Genomic DNA, 20,133 nt, shown 5'->3' with positions numbered 1-20,133 from the left:
CCCCCTCTCCCTCCAATACAACATTTCGAAGTGGCACGTGTATAAAAATAGGCTAATCGTTATCAAATGGCCTATATATCGTAGCCAAGGGTTTAAATACATATTTGGTGCACAGCAAAAAGCATTCGGGTCACGTGCCCCTTCAAGCTTCAAACCCCCCTCACCATCCAATAAAACATTTAGAAGTGGCATGTACAGAAAAATAGGCTAATCGTTATCAAGTGGCCTATCTATCATAGCCATGGGGTTAAATACATATTTGGCGCACAGCAAAAAGCATTCGGGGCACGTGCCCCTTCAAGCTTCAAACTCCCCTCGCCCTCCAATAAAACATTTCGAAGTGGCACGTGTAGAAAATAGGCTAATCGTTATCAAGTGGCCTATATATCGTAGCCAAGGGGTTAAATACATATTTGGCGCACAGCAAAAAGCATTCCGGGCACGTGCCCCTTCAAGCTTCAAACCCACCTCGCCCTCCAATACAACATTTCGAAGTGGCACATGTAGAAAAATAGGCTAATCGTTATGAAATGGCCTATCTGTCGTAGCCAAGGGATTAAATACATATTTGGTGCACAGCAAAAAGCATTCGGGGCACGTGCCCCTTCAAGCTTCAAACCCACCTCGCCCTCCAATACAACATTTCGAAGTGGCACGTGTATAAAAATAGGCTAATCGTTATCAAGTGGCCTATCTGTCGTAGCCAAGGGGTTAAATATATATTTGGTGCACAGCAAAAAGCATTCGGGGCACGTGCCCCTTCAAGCTTCAAACTCCCCTCGCCCTCCAATAAAACATTTCGAAGTGGCACGTGTATAAAAATAGGCTAATCGTTATCAAGTGGCCTATCTGTCGTAGCCAAGGGTTTAAATACATATTTGGCGCACAGCAAAAAGCATTCGGGGCACGTGCCCCTTCAAGCTTCAAACCCACCTCGCCCTCCAATACAACATTTCGCAGTGGCACGTGTAGAAAAATAGGCTAATCGTTATCAAGTGGCCTATATATCATAGCCAAGGGGTTAAATACATATTTGGCACACAGCAAAAAGCATTCGGGGCACGTGCCCCTTCAAGCTTCAAACCCACCTCGCCCTCCAATACAACATTTCGAAGTGGCACGTGTATAAAAATAGGCTAATCGTTATCAAGTGGCCTATCTGTCGTAGCCAAGGGGTTAAATACATATTTGGCGCACAGCAAAAAGCATTCGGGGCACGTGCCCCTTCAAGCTTCAAACCCACCTCGCCCTCCATTACAACATTTCGAAGTGGCACGTGTATAAAAATAGGCAAATCGTTATCAAATGGCCTATATATCGTAGCCAAGGGGTTAAATACATATTTGGTGCACAGCAAAAAGCATTCGGGGCACGTGCCACTTCAAGCTTCAAACCCCCCTCACCATCCAATAAAACATTTAGAAGTGCCATGTGCAGAAAAATAGGCTAATCGTTATCAAGTGGGCTATCTATCATAGCCATGGGGTTAAATACATATTTGGCGCACAGCAAAAAGCATTCGGGGCATGTGCCCCTTCAAGCTTCAAACTCCCCTCACCCTCCAATACAACATTTCGAAGTGGCACGTGTATAAAAATAGGCTAATCGTTATCAAGTGGCCTATATATCGTAGCCAAGGGGTTAAATACATATTTGGCGCACAGCAAAAAGCATTCGGGGCACGTGCCCCTTCAAGCTTCAAACCCCCCTCGCCCTCCAATACAACATTTCGAAGTGGCACGTGTATAAAAATAGGCTAATCGTTATCAAGTGGCCTATATATCGTAGCCAAGGGGTTAAATACATATTTGATGCAGAGCAAAAAGCATTCGGGGCACGTGCCCCTTCAAGCTTCAAACCCCCCTCACCATCCAATAAAACATTTAGAAGTGGCATGTGCAGAAAAATAGGCTAATCGTTATCAAATGGCCTATATATCGTAGCCAAGGGGTTAAATACATATTTGGTGCACAGCAAAAAGCATTCGGGGCACGTGCCCCTTCAAGCTTCAAACCCCCCTCACCATCCAATAAAACATTTAGAAGTGGCATGTGCAGAAAAATAGGCTAATCGTTATCAAGTGGCCTATCTATCATAGCCATGGGATTAAATACATATTTGGTGCACAGCAAAAAGCATTTGGGGCACGTGCCCCTTCAAGCTTCAAACTCCCCTCGCCCTCCAATAAAACATTTCGAAGTGGCACGTGTATAAAAATAGGCTAATCGTTATCAAGTGGCCTACCTATCGTAGCCAAGGGGTTAAATACATATTTGGCGCACTGCAAAAAGCATTCGGGGCACGTGCCCCTTCAAGCTTCAAACCCACCTCGCCCTCCAATACAACATTTCGAAGTGGCACGTGTAGAAATATAGGCTAATCGTTATCAAGTGGCCTATCTGTCGTAGCCAAGGGGTTAAATACATATTTGGCGCACAGCAAAAAGCATTCGGGGCACGTGCCCCATGGGCCAGTGCCCAGTGATGTCCCTGCTTTAAAGAAAGTAAAATACTCGTACTGTATATGGTTGCTTCATCTCTGGGCTGTAAGGAAAATTAAAAAGAGGTCTTCTTATTATTAATCCCTGGCCTTTTGCTGAAGCTTTTGACTTGCACTCTCTTACAGCTTTACGGTGACACTTTCAACTTTGAATCCTCAACTTTGAATCAAGTGGCTACACTAAGTTATATGGTCATTACTATTTCACCAACTTCCTCTGTCTGATCAACCCCAATCTTCACTGTCGGAGTTTAAGATGGCTCTTCACTACCTCAGATCATCCCCATCCATACTAATGATCTTTTCTATTTTCATTAGCCCTCCCCAAGTCCACCCCTTCCTAGTTTTAGCTCACCAGGAATGTAGTTCCGAGGAGCTTATGGAATGGCGCATCATCTGTCCGTCATAGTCCGTCAGTCCATAAACACTTATAACTTCTTCTCTGGAACTGCTGATGGGATTGTGACCTGACTTGGCTAAAATTATATTTGGTATGTTGCAACTCAAGTTTGATCAGGGAATTAAAAAAATCGGGGTATAAGGGGGTTCAGGTTTGGCCCCCAAAATAGGTATTTGCTTTCTCTCAGAAAATACACTCACACACACATTCGATGAAGCTTCACCACAACCTTCATCACCCGTGATGTACCAAAGTCTGTTCAATCGAGGTCTTCTGGGAGATGGGGAGGGGAGTGGGTGGGGGGTAGGGGAAAGGGAGTGGGTGGGGAGCAGGGGAAAGGGAGTGGTTGGGGGGGGAGGGGAAAGGGAGTGGGTGGGGGGGGGGGAGGGGAAAGGGAGTGGGTGGGGGGAGGGAGGGGAAAGGGAGTGGGTGGGGGGAGTGAGGGGAAAGGGAGTGGGTGGGGGAGGGGAGGGTAAAGGGAATGGGTGGGGGGGGGGAGGGGAAAGGGGGTGGGTGGGGGGGGGAGGGGAAAGGGAGTGGGTGGGGGGGGAGGGGAAAGGGGGTGGGTGGGGGGGGGGAAGGGAATGGATGGGGGGGGAGGGGAAAGGGAGTGGATGGGGGGGGGGGGGTGAATGGGAGAAAGAGGGTGGAGGGAAGGGGAGGGTGAGTGGGGTGAGCGGAGGCGAAAAGGCAAAGGTAAAAGGGAGGGGAAAAGGTAGGGGGAAGGGGTTGCAGCGAGAGAGGGAGAGATGGGAGAAGGAAGACGGGAGGGGAGGGATAAAGGAGGGGGGGGGGGGGAGGGGAACGAAGCCTCACCACATGTTACTGTACATTTCGGATGGGAAAGGTGGTGGAAGGAGGGGAGTGGGAGTGAGGGAAAGAGGGTGGGTGGGGAGTGGATAGGGGAGGATCAATACGGGAGAGGATGAGAGAAAGGAGGAGGGGAGAGCGAAGCCTCACCACATGTTGCAATACTGTAGTGAAAACTGAACCGATTCTCACCAAATTTGTTTTACCAGGGTTTTTATTAACCTCATCGAGTATGAAAACCAAAACATAAATCGAATCGGAGTTAAAATGAGTCTGTGAGGTCCTGAAGAACATTTGGAGCCATCGTTATACCATGGACAAAAGAGATAATGATGCGGCTGCTGAATGTCAAACGTCATTAAAGGTTGTACGTTGGTGAACATTCATCGGATTTTCACCAAATTTGTTATACGTAGTCGAGTGGGAAACCACTCACGTGACCACAAAACAGAAAACAAAAATCTTATCCAAGATCATTTTGTTTTGTCTCCTTTCCCGGGTTGAAAAAGAACATTGTCTTCGTATTTATTAACATTCTGTGCTGCTTACGCCTGCAGTTGTAAAAACCGCAACGGTCGCGATCAAAGGATAAGGTGAATCACATTTCATCGGTAATTTCCACCTGTTCGCGTCCGGCGATCCAGCGTGCGGGAACTCATGGGAGTGCAAAGATGGCGGACAAATGGCTTCAAACAATGAGCTTGGCCTCCTCTGCAGCTGCACCTCCTACCCAGATCAGTGGATATGATGATTGATGTGTTGACATGAGGCTGAGCACTAAATAAACTTCAATCAACCCTGAGAAACGACATCTTGTATTTGCTGTGATAGTCCGATAAGACTACGAGGAGTACGAGGTGCCGCTCATCTAACTGGCGCTCAGTAAATAATAAGCCCAACAACAAGCAATTCGTTATCTGAGGACGTGTTCACTTACCAAGCGTCTAGCTAGCGCTTGCCAAGCCAGGCGTTCCTTAACAACGGTTTCGAAAGGAGTGCTTGTATGAGTGCTAATGTCACTTGGTGAGAACTCTACAAGAAATTTGGTAACTAACCAGACCCATGATTTGCACACCTTGTCTTTCATTTACCAGTTATTGCACATTAGCAATCGTCATTTTTACCTCCTTAATTGGTTTTAGACATTGTGCTGGTTGAACGGTGTATAAATGAAGTAGCGCTATATGCTCGCGCAACTATCATGATCTTTGATTATTGAGCTAACGAAACGAATATTTAAAAAAAGTATTAAAATATACTCTCGTTTAAAAAATAAAATTATGATTTCACAAAAAGTTGCGAAAGCCGTGATACTGACAGTGATGATCGAACGAATCGAGGAGGAGCAGGAGCACCCAGGGACCAGGGTGAAGAAGAGCGCGCTTGCTTACAAATACGTGTCGTGCTTTGACTCGGTCTGTACTGTGTATCAAGTTTGGTTTGAGTAGAAGTTGGCGGCGTTCTGTTTAATTGCAAACGCTTCTTTCCAAATGTAGAACCTGCTTTACTGAGTGAAACTGTGGATTTTCTTTTCGATTTTTATTGAAAACAATTTTCATTTTGTTTACCGCCAGTCACGCTGTTAACTGTTAGTATCTCCGTGCAGACGTGTACGATGCCGGGATTCGAGTTCGCCATTGACCGTGGTGGGACATTCACCGACGTGTTTGCTCGATGTCCGGGCGGGAAGACTCGCGTGATGAAGTTGCTTTCCGAGGACCCCGCTCATTACGTGGATGCGCCACGTGAGGGAATCAGACGAATCATGGAAGAGGTTCGAGGCTGTGTGTACTCATCTATATATATATATATAAATGTGTGTGTGTGTGTGTGTGTGTGTGTGTGTGTGTGTGTGTGTGTGTGTGTGTGTGTGTGTGTGTGTGTGTGTGTGTGTGTGTGTGTGTGTGTGTGTGTGTGAGAGAGAGAGAGAGTGTAATACCGATAGACTCCTAAACGGAGAGGCTTACGTGCTTGATATTTGACATACACATGGCCATTGAGCCTGGGACGAACATGGCCGAACTCAAAATATTTGACGATCCATATGTTTTATTCATATTTACCTCAGCGCATTTCAGCGCCCGGAATCAGAGCAGGTGGGCGCTGATTCGCTCAGAGCGATCACGTGATGACGCTATGAACGCTATGAACGCTATGACGCTATGAAAAAAAAAATCGCTCGCTTTGCCAAGGGGCTCGCTCCCCTCCCCTCCCCCGCCCGGCAATGCCGGGTACTTCTGCTAGTCTTACTATAATTCATCAAACGTCTGTCTGTCTGTTCCCAGTAGGGATGATGTTAGATGGGTGATGTGATGAGCTGTGCTCAGTTTCCGCCAGACCTAGCACTTTGCATTCCGGCTAAAGTTCGGTTTTCGTCTCAGAGCACAGAATCTTTTTCCCTCATGATCTCAGAGTCTTTCATGTGCCTTTTCGCAAACTCCAGGTGTGCTGTCATGTGCCTTTTCGCAAACTCCAGGTGTGCTGTCATGTGCCTTCTCGCAAACTCCAGGTGTGCTGTCATGTGCCTTCTCGCAAACTCCAGGTGTGCTGTCATGTGCCTTCTCGCAAACTCCAGGTGTGCTGTCATGTGCCTTTTCGCAAACTCCAGGTGTGCTGTCATGTTCCTTTTCGCAAACTCCAGGTGTGCTGTCATGTGCCTTTTTGCAAACTCCAGGTGTGCTGTCATGTGCCTTTTCGCAAACTCCAGGTGTGCTGTCATGTGCCTTTTCGCAAACTCCAGGTGTGCTGTCATGTGCCTTCTCGCAAACTCCAGGTGTGCTGTCATGTGCCTTCTCGCAAACTCCAGGTGTGCTGTCATTTGCCTTTTCGCCAACTCCAGGTGTGCTGTCATGTGCCTTTTCGCCAACTCCAGGTGTGCTGTCATGTGCCTTTTCGCAAACTCTAGGTGTGCTGTCATGTGCCTTTTTCTCAGGAGTGGCTTCTGTCTGGCCACTCTCCCATAAAGCCTAGATTTCTGAAGTGCTGCAGAGACTATCGTCTTTCCGGCAGGTTCTCCCATCTCAGCAAAGGAACTCTGCAGTTCTGTCAGAGAGGTCATTGGGTTCTTGGTCACCTCACTGACTTAAGTCCTAATTGCCCGGTTTTTTTTTTGTATACTGAATCGAGGCTCGTGAAAGAGCTAACGTTTACTTCACAAACAAATCAACCAGACAAACAAAATACCCCAAAAGAGGGAGCGGAGACAAGATGGGGAGAGAAGGGGAAGCACACAAACGCAACATTTGAGAGCAGGGAGAAGTGTGGGAGGGAGAGGGCCTGGGGGTAGGAGGCATGGGAAGGAGGGGGGGGGGGGGGGAGAAGTATAAAACACAAGGACACCAAGAACTTCCTGGACAGAAGTTGGTATTTCAAAAAAGTGGAATTGGGGTGAAATTAGCGGGGGTAGAAAAGATCAAGGTTTTGGATGGGGGAAGATAAGAGATGGTGGTGAACAGCTGTTTTAAAGACTTGGAGGGTGGAGTGGGATTGAAGAGAGTGAGTGAGTTTGTTCCAGAGGTGGGAGAAAAGAGGAATGAAGGAATGAAGGAGTGAAGGTGAGCAGGTGAGCAGAGAGTCTTGATTTTGGCAGTTTAACCATAAGAGGGTTGCAGGCAGATCTTGTGCGACCTGTAGGAATATTTGCGGGACAGAGCCCAGAGAGAGCTGGGGGGGGCAAGGCCAGAGAGGAGTCGGTAGAAGACGGAAAGACCACCAACCAGCCTGCGGTGAGTGAGTGAGAGGCCCTTGGAGTTAGCTTCATCGTGGGAGATTCCAATGATTCTGAATGCTTTGGTTTCAACAGCGTGAAGGCAAGCTAGGTGTGAGGCAGGAGCACCAGCCCAGAGGGGAGAGCAGTATTCCATTGAGCTGCGAATGAAAGCCTTGTATGTGGTGAGGAGCTCAGGTGTGCCAAGGAAGGACTTCGCACGACGGAGGATGCCCAGTCGGCGACTGGCTTTGGAGGCCAGATTTGAAATGTGGTTTTCCCAGGAAAGATCATGGCAGATAGTGAGACCCAAAAGCTTGAGTGACAGAACTTCTTGGAGAGGATTATTCAGAAAGTGGATGGGAGGGTTGTCCAGTCGGTCTTTTCGGAGAGACATCGTAAGAGAGTGAGATTTATCAGGATTGAAAGACATGTTCCATTTGTTTGCCCAGTCTGTGATTTTGTCCAGGTCTACAGAGAGTGAGGAGGCTGCAGACTGCCGATCTGAGGGATGAAGAATGGAGCGACAGAGAGTAGAGTCGTCAGCAAAGAGATAGAGGATTTTCAAGAGAGTCAGAGAGATCATTGATGAAGACCAGAAAAAGCACAGGGCCCAGAACACTGCCTTGGGGAACTCCAGCCTGAACAGTAAGAGGAGATGAGAGAAACCCATTCAGGGCCACACGTTGACTACGACTAGAGAGGAAGTCCGCCAGCCATGCGTGGAGATTTCCATGGATACCAAAAAAGGGAGAGTTTGGTGAGCAGAGCGGGGTGCCAGACCGTATCGAAGGCACGTGATATGTCAAGGGAGACTGCTCTAATTTCCTGTTTGGCATTGAGGACCTCCATCCATTGTTGAGAAAGCAGAAGCAGCATGTCCAGAGTGGAGTGTCCAGGTCTGAAACCAAATTGATGATCAGAGATCAAGCCATTGGAGAAGAGGAAAGATTTCATATCTGAAGCAATGATGGATTCCACGACTTTGCTGATAATTGGGAGAAGGCTGATTGGTCTGTAGTTGCTGGGATCTGTTTTTGCACCTTTTTTGTGCAAAGCGGTGATGTTGGCAGATTTCCAAGCAGATGGAAGATGACCTTGAGCAAAAGAGAGGGTGAAGAGAACAGAGAGAGGGAGTGAAAGAGCAGAAGAACATGATTTTAGGACCCGTGGGCTGATGCCGTCGGGTCCAGTTGCAGAATCAGAGTCGAGGGTTGACAAACTTTTCCACCTTGTCAGGAGGAAAGGACACAGAGTCCAGGAGCAGCTGGGTACGACTGGGTACTGTGGGTACAGAGAGGGATGGGTTTGGGACACAAGATTTAGAGGCAAACACAGAGTTGAGGCATTCAGCTTTTTCACGTGCAGAGTCAGCCGTGTGGCCATTTGAGGTGAGGGAGGGGATGGAGGGGGAACAAACACCAGAAACGGATTTGACCAGACGCCACCAGGATTTGGAAGAGGGAGACAGATAAGAGAGTTCGGTCCTGAGAACGGAGAGATATTGTTTCCTGGCTCTCCTGAGGGTGGACACACACTTGTTTCGGGCTTCGTGAAAGGAAATGAGATTTCCTTCCGTTGGATTTGCTTTCCAGGAGACAAAAGCAAGTTGTTTCTGGGCAATAGCCTCACCACAAGATTCCGTGTACCATGGACGGGAGGAAGGGTATGACAACTGAAGACGAGATGGGATAAATCTGTGCATGAGAGAGAGCAATTTACTTTGGAAGAATTCCCAGGATGAGTTGATGTCAGAGGCAGTAGAGATGGGAGACCAGTCCAGATGATTGATGGCTGCTTGAATACCGTGTCAGTTGGCCTGAGTGAAATGCCAGACTCGTCGACGCTGAGGAGGCTCTCTGAGAATGGTCAGAGAGATGTCCACTTTAACAAGCACATGATCAGAAGAGCTGATTGGAGCAGAAGAAGAGCAGCAGACATTTTCAGGGAAGTTAGTCATAACCAAGTCCAGAAGAGAAGATGCTCCGTTGACTGAGATCCGGGTTGGGAAATTGACAGATTGTGTCAGTCCCAGTGAGTCACAGAAGTCCTTTGCTGAAGAGCCATTGCTGGTGAGAGAGGTACCCACCCCCAGCCAACTGGCATGGTGACAGTTGAAATCACCACATATGAGGAAGAGAGAGTTGGGATGGGTAGATAGAAGTTGGTCCATATTATCAGACAGCGAGATGTAGATGGAGTCATCACTGTTTGGTGGACGGTACAACACACATGTGAACAAAAGGTGGGAGCAAAGGGGAAGCCGTAGCCAAAGGTATTTCTGGGGGTGAGGTGGAGAGAGGGCAGTGCAGGGCGAGTGAGGAAGAGAGTATTTATAAAGATAGCAACCCCACCTCCAGGACGAGGCTCAGGTCTATCATACCGGAGGAGGGAGTTACCTGGGAGAGATACCAAGGCATCAGAGACATCATGAAGGAGGAAAGTTTCTGTTAAGCAGATCACGTCTGGTTTGTCAGAAGCAACCTGTATGGAGAGATCAGTTAAGTTTGAGCGAAGGCCCCGGATATTTGAGGTCCATACTGTTAAGGAAGAGGAAGGGGGAGCATCGGATACAGAACAGGGGGGGGGGGGGGGGGAGCGGTAGGGTAAGATGTGGAAGACGAGGAAGAGGTAGGGAGAACTGTTGAAGGTGTGTCAGAGATTACAGAATAGCTTGGAGAAAGGGAAGAATGGGGCAGACAAAAGGTTTGATGGTGATTGGGTGAGGCGCAGTGAGGTGTTATTTGAGGAGGGGGAAGAGTGAGGCAGAAGGGGGAAGAAGCGGGGAGGACGCTTTGAGGAGGAGGGGTGAGAGGGGAGTCTAGGAGGGGAGGAGTGAGGGAGAGTCTCGGAGGGGAGGGGTGTGGGGGGAGTTTAGGAGGGAAGGGGGAGGGGGGGGAGATTTGAAAGGGATGGGTGATGGGGAAGATTTGGGGGGGAGGGGCAAGGGGGAAGATTTGAAAGAGATGGGTGATGGGGAAGATTTGGAGGGAAGGGGTGAGATTGGATTTTGAAAAGTGTACGATTAATGGGAAACGAACATTTATTGCAAAATGAGTTTCTTGAGACATTCGAGTCAAAAATACATTTGAGGACGCTGAAGGATGGGTGGAGTTCTGGAGAGTTTAGGGAATGAATAAAAGATGCACTGTAAGAGATGGAATTTTTTTTTGGAATGAATAGATTTGGTGAGCAAGTCGAAAGCATCCTTTTATAGAAGAAGAAGAAAAAGGTGTTATAGAATATGACAAAATAAAATTCTGCAGGGGACAGATGAAACATTTTTTTAACAACGTGATCACGTGATCACGAACAACGTGGTCGAAGAACGAACGAACAAATAAGAACGAACAAATGGATAAGAACAGAGAAGGAAAATATATTTTTTTTGGTTTTTTTTTTGAGATTTTAAAACAAGGAAGTATGGGGTGAAAAGACCGTGAAAAACAGAGACCGAAAGTAATTTGCTGAGACAAAGATCGAAGAACCGCTGAGACAAAAAAAAGCCTCAAGTCAAGGGCTGACACGGTAGCCTACTAGTACTACACTAGACCTCAGAATACACGATACGAAAAAAACGACGATTCTGTACACAGGTATGAAAAACCAATACCGAGAAACCTATTAAAGTCACCCCAATAGGTACATACACCGAAAGAAAGATAGATTCGACAAAAACAATTGTGAAAAATTACTTAACTTCGAAAGCGTGCGTGCGGGGACAGCTTTGAAGAGACGTGACGACCAATCTTGCACATGCGCATCTCAATCTGAGCATCCAGGTTGCTCAGTTTGGCCGGAAATCCAGCTCGAGGAAGAGTCTGAGTAGTTCCATATTCTTTCCATTTCCTATTGATGGAGCTCGCTTTGCTCTTGGGAGCTTTCAACACTCTAGAAAATGTTGTATTCCCTTCCCCAGATCTATGCCTCCTCACAATATTCTATCTCCGAGTTCTACAGACAGTTCCTTGGACTTCGTGGTAGAGATTCTGCTCTGACGTGCACTCTCAAATGTGGAACCTTGTATGGAAAGGTGAGTTTCTTTCTAAATCATGTCCAATCAATTGAATTGGCCACAGGTGGACTTCAATGAAGTTGTAGAGACATCTCAAGAATGGTCAAAGGAAATTGGATGCACCTGAGCTCAATTTGGAATGTCATAGCAAAGGGGGTTTGAATACTTATTGACTCGAGACATTTCAGCTTTTCATTTTATAATTATTTTGGGAAAATTTCTAAAGAAAAAAAATCCCACTTTGACATTATTTGTAGATCAGTGACAAAAAAAATAAATCTCGATTTAATACATTTAAAATTCAGGCTGTAACAACACAATGTGAAAAAGTCAAGGGGTGTGAATACTTTCTGAAGGCAATGTAGGAGGGAAATGGAAATTATGTTTAAGAACAATGAAGAATTCAGTCTGGACAGGGAACCTAACCCTTTTTCCCCATTAAAACATGGTATCTGTATTCGCAAATTCGCTATCCTTGAGGCTTCCAGGAACGTAACCTCACGGATACAGAGGAACAGGTGCATCCCCATAATGGTAAAGGTGTTCACCGCAGGTCTAAGTTTGTACTTTTCTGAGACTTGAAAAAAGAATTTTCAAAAGTAAAATCCCTCGGATGGCACCCCAGGCATGGCCCTGTACCCCCGTCAGCTTCACTCCAGCCCTGCACCTTCGTCAGCTTCACTCCAGCCCTGCACCCCCCATCCCCCAGCCTCGACTCAGCCACGCATTCCCCCCACCCACCAGTTTTGCCCCAGCCCACACCCTCCCCTCAGCTTCACACCAGCTTCTCTCACCTCAGCTCCGCATCATCTCCTGTTCTCAACTCGGCTTCACCTCAGTCCTGAACCCCTTCTCAGCTTCGACCCGCTCCTGCTTCACCCCAGCCCCGCTTCGCCCCGACCCTGCACCCCCACCCCCCAGCTTTACCACAGCCCCACAACCCTCCAGCTTCGTACCAGCTCCACATCCCCCAGCTTTTCCCCAGCCTAGCTTTGCTTCAGCTCCTCACCACCATAGTTTCACCACAGCCATGCGCCACCCCAGATTCTTCCCAGTCCCACAACCCACCGCTTCTCCACAGCCCAGCAGCCCCACAGCTTCGCCCCTCAGCACCCTCCCAACCATCTTCGCCCAGCCGGGCACCATCCAAGTTTCAACCCAGCCCAACAGCCTCCCAGCCTCCCCCCCCACTCCGCTCCCTCTCCTAGCTCCTTTCCACATTCCTACACCCTACCAACAGCCCCTCCTCCCCTGTCCCAAACGGTGTGGACATCAAACATTCAACGACCTCAGACCTCCGCTCCAACCTGACAGATCTCTCAATCCAGGCCGCTGCCGACAAACGACATCATCTGTTTAACAGAATCTTCGCTGTCATGGGAGGAAGGATTCTGACCCCTAACCCCACTCTGACATTCTCACGTTGTATCAACCATCACCGCCATCCCATCTCTCTTGTTCTGGCGAAGAGTTAACACCTGAAATGTCAGCTTCTCCTTGCTTCCCATGGCGGTGAGGAAACCTCAATCAACATCGTGTTGATGTTCTGCATAATGTGCTGAGCTGAGTGAAACAAAACCCTTTTTTTTTTTTCTCATGACCTCTGGAACATATTTTTTTGGATTTCACTAATTGATAACAGAATTTACTTTTTTTTCTTCCTGTAATGTTTTGCTGTTTATCTGATGTGCTCCTTGTGTTTCCAATCAATGCAAAATGCATGAGAAATTTACAAATCAGGTGAGAGAGTCGAGTTGGGTTTTTGTTTTGTGCGAAGAACCCAAATTGATGACCTGTACAATTTGATTCCACAAAACACCAAAACGCATCTTTTCTGGGATGCTGTGAGCAGGAGCTTGGACAAAAGTTCCCAATTGAAGAACCGCTGGATCCCACAGGAATTTCTTGGATACGCATGGGGACCACAGTAGCCACAAATGCATTGTTGGAACGTCGTGGAGAGCGCTGTGCAATAGTGATCACGCGCGGCTTCCGTGACCTTCTACACATTGGCAACCAGGCTCGGCCAAGCATCTTCGATTTGGTGAGAAATGATGAGGAAGAAAAGTTTTGATGCATTTTTGTCGTTTTTACTTTGTTAGTAATGGAAATTAAATTACAGAGCAGATGATTCATTTCTACCCATTGCTGGTATGAACGACTTTGTTAATCTGGTATGAACAACCCTGAGATGAGGTAAAGTTGAAAATTTTTGACTTTTTGTCTACCTACCCTGCTCTCTCCTTTCACCCTTCTTTTGTGAATTTTTCCCCAGATGGTGGGATTTCTCAGACGAGTGTATTTCCTGGCTAATCTTGCCTAGTCTATCGTATATATTTAAAGTTGTATTTTCTGTCTGTCTGTCCATGGATAGAAATTTCCCCCTCCCACCTGTAGTATGACTGGTGTTGGCTTAGCGGTTAGGGTGCCGCCTTGGGATCCGAGGATCCTGGGTTCGAATCTGGTCGATCGCTGAATTAACACCAGGGGGGTTGACTCAGCCTGTCATCCTTCCGAGGTCGGCAAATTGAGTACCAGCTTGCTGGGATGAATGATCACGGTGTGTACCCCGGTTTAGAATAGGTACACTGTATCCCTGCGCATCGTAAGAGGCGACTAAGGGTTGGTGCCAGGAAGGGCATCCGGCCATAAATACATTGCCTCAAACAGGGAACCACGATTGTCATGGGGCCCGCAAAGCTAACCCCCGCTCCAGTGGGGAAAATGGCCTTAAAACGATCATTCATTTTTCATTCATTCCACCTGTAGTATGACCATCATATTGCATACCGTTGCAATCCTCTTAGCAAAGGGTGATGCTAGAACACATTTTCAAACCTACAGGGTAAGGGCTTCAGAGTGGGGAGAACACCCCAATTCTCTCCACATAAATGTGCATCATATCACGCCATGCAGTGGTATCCAGTATTACAAATCATCTTCTTATAGGCTCTTGTTTTCCACTTATTAGCTCCCCTGGAACGAAATTCAGGGCTTATGCGATGGCGCGTTGTCTGTCCGTCAGTCCGCCAGTCCATAAGCACTTGAAACTTCTCCAAAACTGCTGATGGGATTGCCACCAAATTTGGCAAAAATTATATTTGTTGTGTTGTGACTAAAGTTTTTTCACGGCATTAAAAAAATTCGTGGTCTAATAGGGGGTTTACCGGGGTCAAAGTGGATCCAGGTGTGACCTCTTCCCCCCCCCAAAAATAGGAATTTGTTTTTTCCTCTGAAACTACACACTATTTCGATGAAACTTTGCCACAACCTTCATCACCTGTGATGTACCGAAGTTTGCTCATGGCTCGAAGAAAATCAAAGTCTAAGGAAGGAGGGGGGGGGGGGGGGGTCAATGTTAGTCCAGGTTTGACCCCCCAAAATAGGTATTTGCTTTCTTTTCTGAAACTACAAACACAATTTTGATCAAACTTGACCACAACCTTCACCACCCGTGATGTACCAAAGTTTGTTCACGGCATTAAAAAATCTGCCCCTTTAGGGGTCTACAGGGGGTTGCCCCCCAAAATAGGTATTTGCTTTCTTCTCAGAAACTACACACGCAATTTCGATGAAACTTCACCACAACCTTAATCACCCATGATGTACAAATGTTTGTTCAAGGCATTAGAAACATTGTGGTCTGAGGAGGTATTTTGTTGTTGCCCCCCAAATTTTGTTGCCCCCAAGTTGCTCCCCAAAATAGTTATTTTTTTGTTTCTTTATTTAAAGTCTTATGATCATGTTAGTATGATTCTACATGCTTCCCATTCTTCTTGCAAGCATTGAAATTGGTTTAAAATACCCTTAGTCAGTGCAGTATACTGTTTATTCGACCAGGTGAGTGCCAGGGGTATTGCCCCTATGTTATTTTTCTTATAGGCTAACAACTCTAAATTCCTTCCACGCAAGGTGGGGGTACCTCTGCTGGTATATAATACAATTGTAGAATGGATTTTCCCAAGCAAGAGCTTCAAAAGTGAAAGTTTACTGATTTTAGGCCATGAGAGCAGTCGATCTATCTTACCAAGAAAAAGGATTCCGTTATCCACCTCAAATAAATAGGAGAAAATGTGTTATTCCTACTCAACTTAATGTGCTGAAAATGATGGTGACGTTCCCCACTCTATAGAGTTTATCAAACATCGTCAAATGACCTAACCCTACCCTAACCCTAACCCTAATTAAGTCGTAGGTTTGATTAGTTTTGGAGAGTCGGGCTAAATCCGTGATCTTTGAAACTGAGCCACGGAGATCCCATAAATGTACGAACAGCAGATAGAAACATATGCCCAATCTGTCTAAAAATCTGAACGGTTGACCCATATTGATGTCCTAATTAGGTCACAGCCTAATCAAGCAGATCTGCCCATGTTGAAAGGCCGACGTTTGCCCTTGCCTCGGAAACAGCTCGTTGTGTCGTGCCCAGAGAAAACGTACAGTCCCATGAGAGCTTGACAATTGTCATCTCAAAGAGACTGGCACAATGTTTGAATGTTGACAGTCCGGGCCGTATTCTTCAGTCATCTTGAAATGCAAGTTCACTGACCGTTCCTTGGCATGGCTCAGCTACAAGATCCCTACATCAGTGTCCAGACCTCACACCTGAACGGTTCCATTAGGTACCTCCAGAGACATGCGTTTGGAATGTCGGAGCAGCTGTGTATCTGCCTCCTCGTGATCTGTGCCCAGTTCTGGAACCAGATTCACTCCTGACGAGTGTTTATGGTACTTGTCACCATAGCCGACAAATATGGTACGATTGGAGAGTCTGTGGATGTTCCTGCTCCAGTGATCCAATAGCAAATCCATCAAATGTTCCTTGTTGACTTCATCAGATAAGAAATTCTTCCACTGCTGGGGCGTCTTCTGGATGTCGCCAAATATCTTCATTCGCTTGCTTGAGGCATGAGCACATCTAAGACACTCAAAACAATTGATGGTGACATCCAAGTAGCGATCAAACAAAAAGTCCACCCTAGAACAATCGAACTGTCCCTTCAACTGCCGAACTCTGGAACTCTTTACCTTCTCATTGTCTTTCCAAACACTTACGACCTTTCCCATTGCAAAAAGCATTTTTATTTTTTTATTTTTACTTCCTTAACCCTGAGTAGAGTATTCTCTCTCTCTCTGTCTCTCTGTCTCTGTCTCTCTGTCTCTCTGTCTCTCTCTCTCTCTGTCTCTCTCTTCACTTTACTATCAATTCAGCTCTTTTATTTAAGGCCTGGCCTCGATGAGGACTATATAGTCTATGACTGGAGCCTTCAGCATAAAATAAAAAGATCACTACGCGGCCACGCGCTGCCCAAGACACGCACACGATTCCTGGCTTGTGATTGGCTGTCCCCACACGCATGGCATGATGTGTAACTCGGCATGACATTTAAATAGTGCTCTGTTAGGACCCTTTTTGTGGATTATTGATCAACTTTTTTGATGGGGAGATTGCAGATTCTTATTCTACATTCGTCGATCAACTATATTCCCTGATGTCCCCTTATTTCCCTGATGTGGGTCATGGAACTGAACGATAGATCGACTCGTCTCCTTGCCAATATGGGAAGCAAGATGGCGCCGACGTTTCCAGCATTACCCTTTGTGGAGGAAAAATAGTGAAATGTGGGTTGAGGGAGGATTATAATGGAAGGGTCAGGAGGTTGAGTTGCACATCTTTCTCTTTAGCTTGATTACTGTTTATTAGTCCCCTACCGGTGTACACCGGAGGGGACTATAGGTTTGCACTCCGTCCCTCCGTCAGTCTGTCAGTCCGTCACGCAAAGAACAGTTTAACGGGACTTTTTTTCTAAACTCTTAATGCTAATGATTTCAAACTTGGTACATGGTTTCCTCATGATAGGTTGCAGATCAAGTTCGAACTTCACGACGTTTCGATCATTTTTGACAAAGTTATGGCACTTTGAACTATGGTAATTTCCCCAACAGTTTTCTGGACGACAGACTGCCGGTAGGGGACATGTATTGCAGCGCAATACTCAGAATGCTTGTTTCATCAGAGATGAGTTTTTCTACCAGGGCAAAACGGTTTGATACCTGTGCTGAAGAGGAGCGTGCATTGTATTTTGGAGCATCCCTGTGGGACTGCACATGAACAGTAGTTACCTCTTCTACTGAAGGTGGATGAAGGTTGTGCTTTCAGCCCTGTTTGCCTTTGTTTGTCTGCCTGTCTGTAAGCAGGATATCTCAAAGTTATGGATGGATTCAGATAAAACTTGGTGGACAGGTTTGGATGTGTCACAAGGACAAATACATTCGATTTTGTTGAATATCTGGATCCGGATACGAGCATTTTAAAATGTGATTCTTCACCATTGAGAGATGGGGCCAAAAACGATATGTAGCACGAGATTTCAAAATGTTGTGGGTGAGTTGGGAATGTGACAAGAATAAGCCGATTAGATTTTGGTCCAGATCTGGCCTATCGGTGGGATACAAAACGTGAACTGTTCAGCCTGGTGGAGGTATGCGCTCTACCGAGTGCCGTTCTTGTTTTTAGTCTAATTTGACTCGATTGGTCATCAAATGCAGAACCAGATAGCTCCGAGTCAAACATATTATTATCTGAGCTATCCTGCTACCATATTAAGTGGAGTTTTTGTTTTCTAAGGTCTGATAGTTTTCTTGCTAAGCTGTTTTGCTCTAATTTACTTGAATAGTTACAATGAGTGAAAGAACAAGAGGGTAGGGGGTTTGCTGTGAATTGTTGGTTGCAGTTCTGTGTAAACACGGCATGTTTTGCTGATCTAAGATTTTCTCGTACTGTCTACTCGTTTGCTGTTGCTAAGCTTGTTGAATTATCTTTCATTGTCATTTTTTAGGCAATTCAAATGCCAGAGAAACTGTATGAGGCGGTGATAGAGGTGGATGAAAGAGTTGTTTTACATCAAGACTCCTGCCAACTTCACAGCAGCAAAAAGCTGAAAATGGTCACAGGCAAGTACCAGTCCTTATATAGGGAAAGCTGTTTCGTGTGTGTTTTTTATTACTTGGCAATTTGTTTTTGTTTTTTTTGCAAGTGTTACGTGCTCCTCCCCGACCCCCTGGTCACGGTGTACCTCCGAGCCCTGAGAGGAGTCACGGCAGAAAAATGTGTTATTCTGTATGTCAAAGATCAATGGAGAAGCTACCCCAATTGTTACTCACAAACAAATATTGTATTAAGATCACACAAGAATAACAGTACAACAATAATAGTAATCAAAAGTACAATCAATATGTCCTATGATGGTACCATCAGTTTTGTAATATATAACTCACTGTGCTCCAAGTGAGTGAAACAAGAACATCCCCAATGTCTCTTATTCCCGGCTTCAAGACAAAGTTGATTCGCTCCAGCGATCGCCGGAACGATGTCCAATCGAGACCAGAATCCCGTTCGGATGGCAAGAACAGTCCGCTGCCAAAGCAGCGCAAAGGCGCCCTCAAGGCGACTGGGAAATCCAAAGGCGCCCTCCAGGCGACAGAGATCACCCCCTCAGGTATGGACGTTCCACAGCTCAGTCGGCGACACGCAGACTTTCCACTTAAAAGCCACGTCACACACACACGCCCCAGATCGACCGTCTGAATGTGTGAAAATGGTCGAAAGGAGACGAAACCGTGAGCGAAGCGTAAGTCCTGCGCGAGCCAAAATGGCCGACGGCCTGGTCTCGTGGCGCAACGGCACGGTGATGATTTCTCTCCTGAATCGATCGTAAAACCTGACACGCAGGTTAACCCGTCACAGCGCCAACAACTCTGTCGCAGGAATCCCTTTCCTGGGAAACCAAAAGTTCACTCGTGACTCTTGCTCGCCAACGTTCGCTCCAGACCGCAAGTAGCTCGGCTCCTTCTTGTCCGACTCACTCGCTCCGCCTTCTTTTCCTCTTCTTCTTCTTCGTCGTCCTGTTCCGGTTTTATTTAAAACATTAACTTTTAACTTTTGAAAATAGAAATATCTATTTCCTTTAACTGACAACAATAATAATACATGGAATCAAAAATATTTACAGTGGATGAAAACCACCACAACGGAAGTGACGAATCCGTAACACAAGTATGTTGATCACTCCGGTTTGTGTGTTTGTTTCTGTCCGCTTCACTTATACTTGCCTACAGGTCACAATTTTAAACCGATCTTCACGAAACTTTACCAAATGGTAGAGTTCGTGGTCTGACAAAATCCTTTGTTTTTGGGGTCTTTTGACCAAAGAGGCCAAAGGTCAACCACTTTTTTCAAATTTCTAAAATCCTCAATTTTCATCCGGTTGACTTGAAATTTGAATAGGATTTACATATCTGCGAACTGAATTCAACCACCAACTATTTTTGAGATCACATAGGCCAAAAGGTCAACATAGGCCAAAGGTCAACCACTTATTTTTTTTTCAAATTTCTAAAATCCTCAATTTTCATCCGATTGACTTGAAATTTGAATAGGATATACAGGTCGGGGAATTGAATTCAACCACCAACTATGTTTGAGATCAGCATAGGCCAAAAGGTCAACATCGGCCAAAGGTCAACCACTTTTTTCAAATTTCTAAAATCCTCAATTTTCATCAGATTGACATGGAATTTGAATAGGATTTACATATTGGCTTACTGAATTCAACACCAACTATTTTTGAGATCAGCATAGGCCAAAAGAGCAACATAGGCCAAAGTCAACAACAATTTCAAATTTCTAAAATCCTCAATTTT

General features: G+C 46.1%; 1 protein-coding gene across 1 annotated transcript in view; it reads left to right on the top strand.

The window, feature by feature from the left end:
* The first annotated feature begins 5,082 nt into the window (after positions 1 to 5,082).
* The window catches only part of LOC137422039 (5-oxoprolinase), a 149,360-nt gene continuing 134,309 nt past the window's right edge, over positions 5,083 to 20,133 (top strand). The window contains exons 1-4 of the mRNA XM_078772561.1: positions 5,083 to 5,124; positions 5,316 to 5,483; positions 13,283 to 13,474; positions 18,270 to 18,388. Of these exons, the coding sequence (XP_078628687.1) occupies positions 5,325 to 5,483; positions 13,283 to 13,474; positions 18,270 to 18,388 (470 nt within the window). The 5' untranslated portion in view covers positions 5,083 to 5,124; positions 5,316 to 5,324. The remainder of the gene's footprint in view (positions 5,125 to 5,315; positions 5,484 to 13,282; positions 13,475 to 18,269; positions 18,389 to 20,133) is intronic.

The sequence above is a fragment of the Myxine glutinosa genome, chromosome 2 (assembly GCF_964187855.1).
Source record: "Myxine glutinosa chromosome 2, kmMyxGlut1.1, whole genome shotgun sequence".
NCBI classification, from domain to species: domain Eukaryota; kingdom Metazoa; phylum Chordata; class Myxini; order Myxiniformes; family Myxinidae; genus Myxine; species Myxine glutinosa.
The sequence above is the reverse complement of the archived record's forward strand: the minus strand, read 5'-3'. Positions and strand labels throughout refer to the sequence as shown.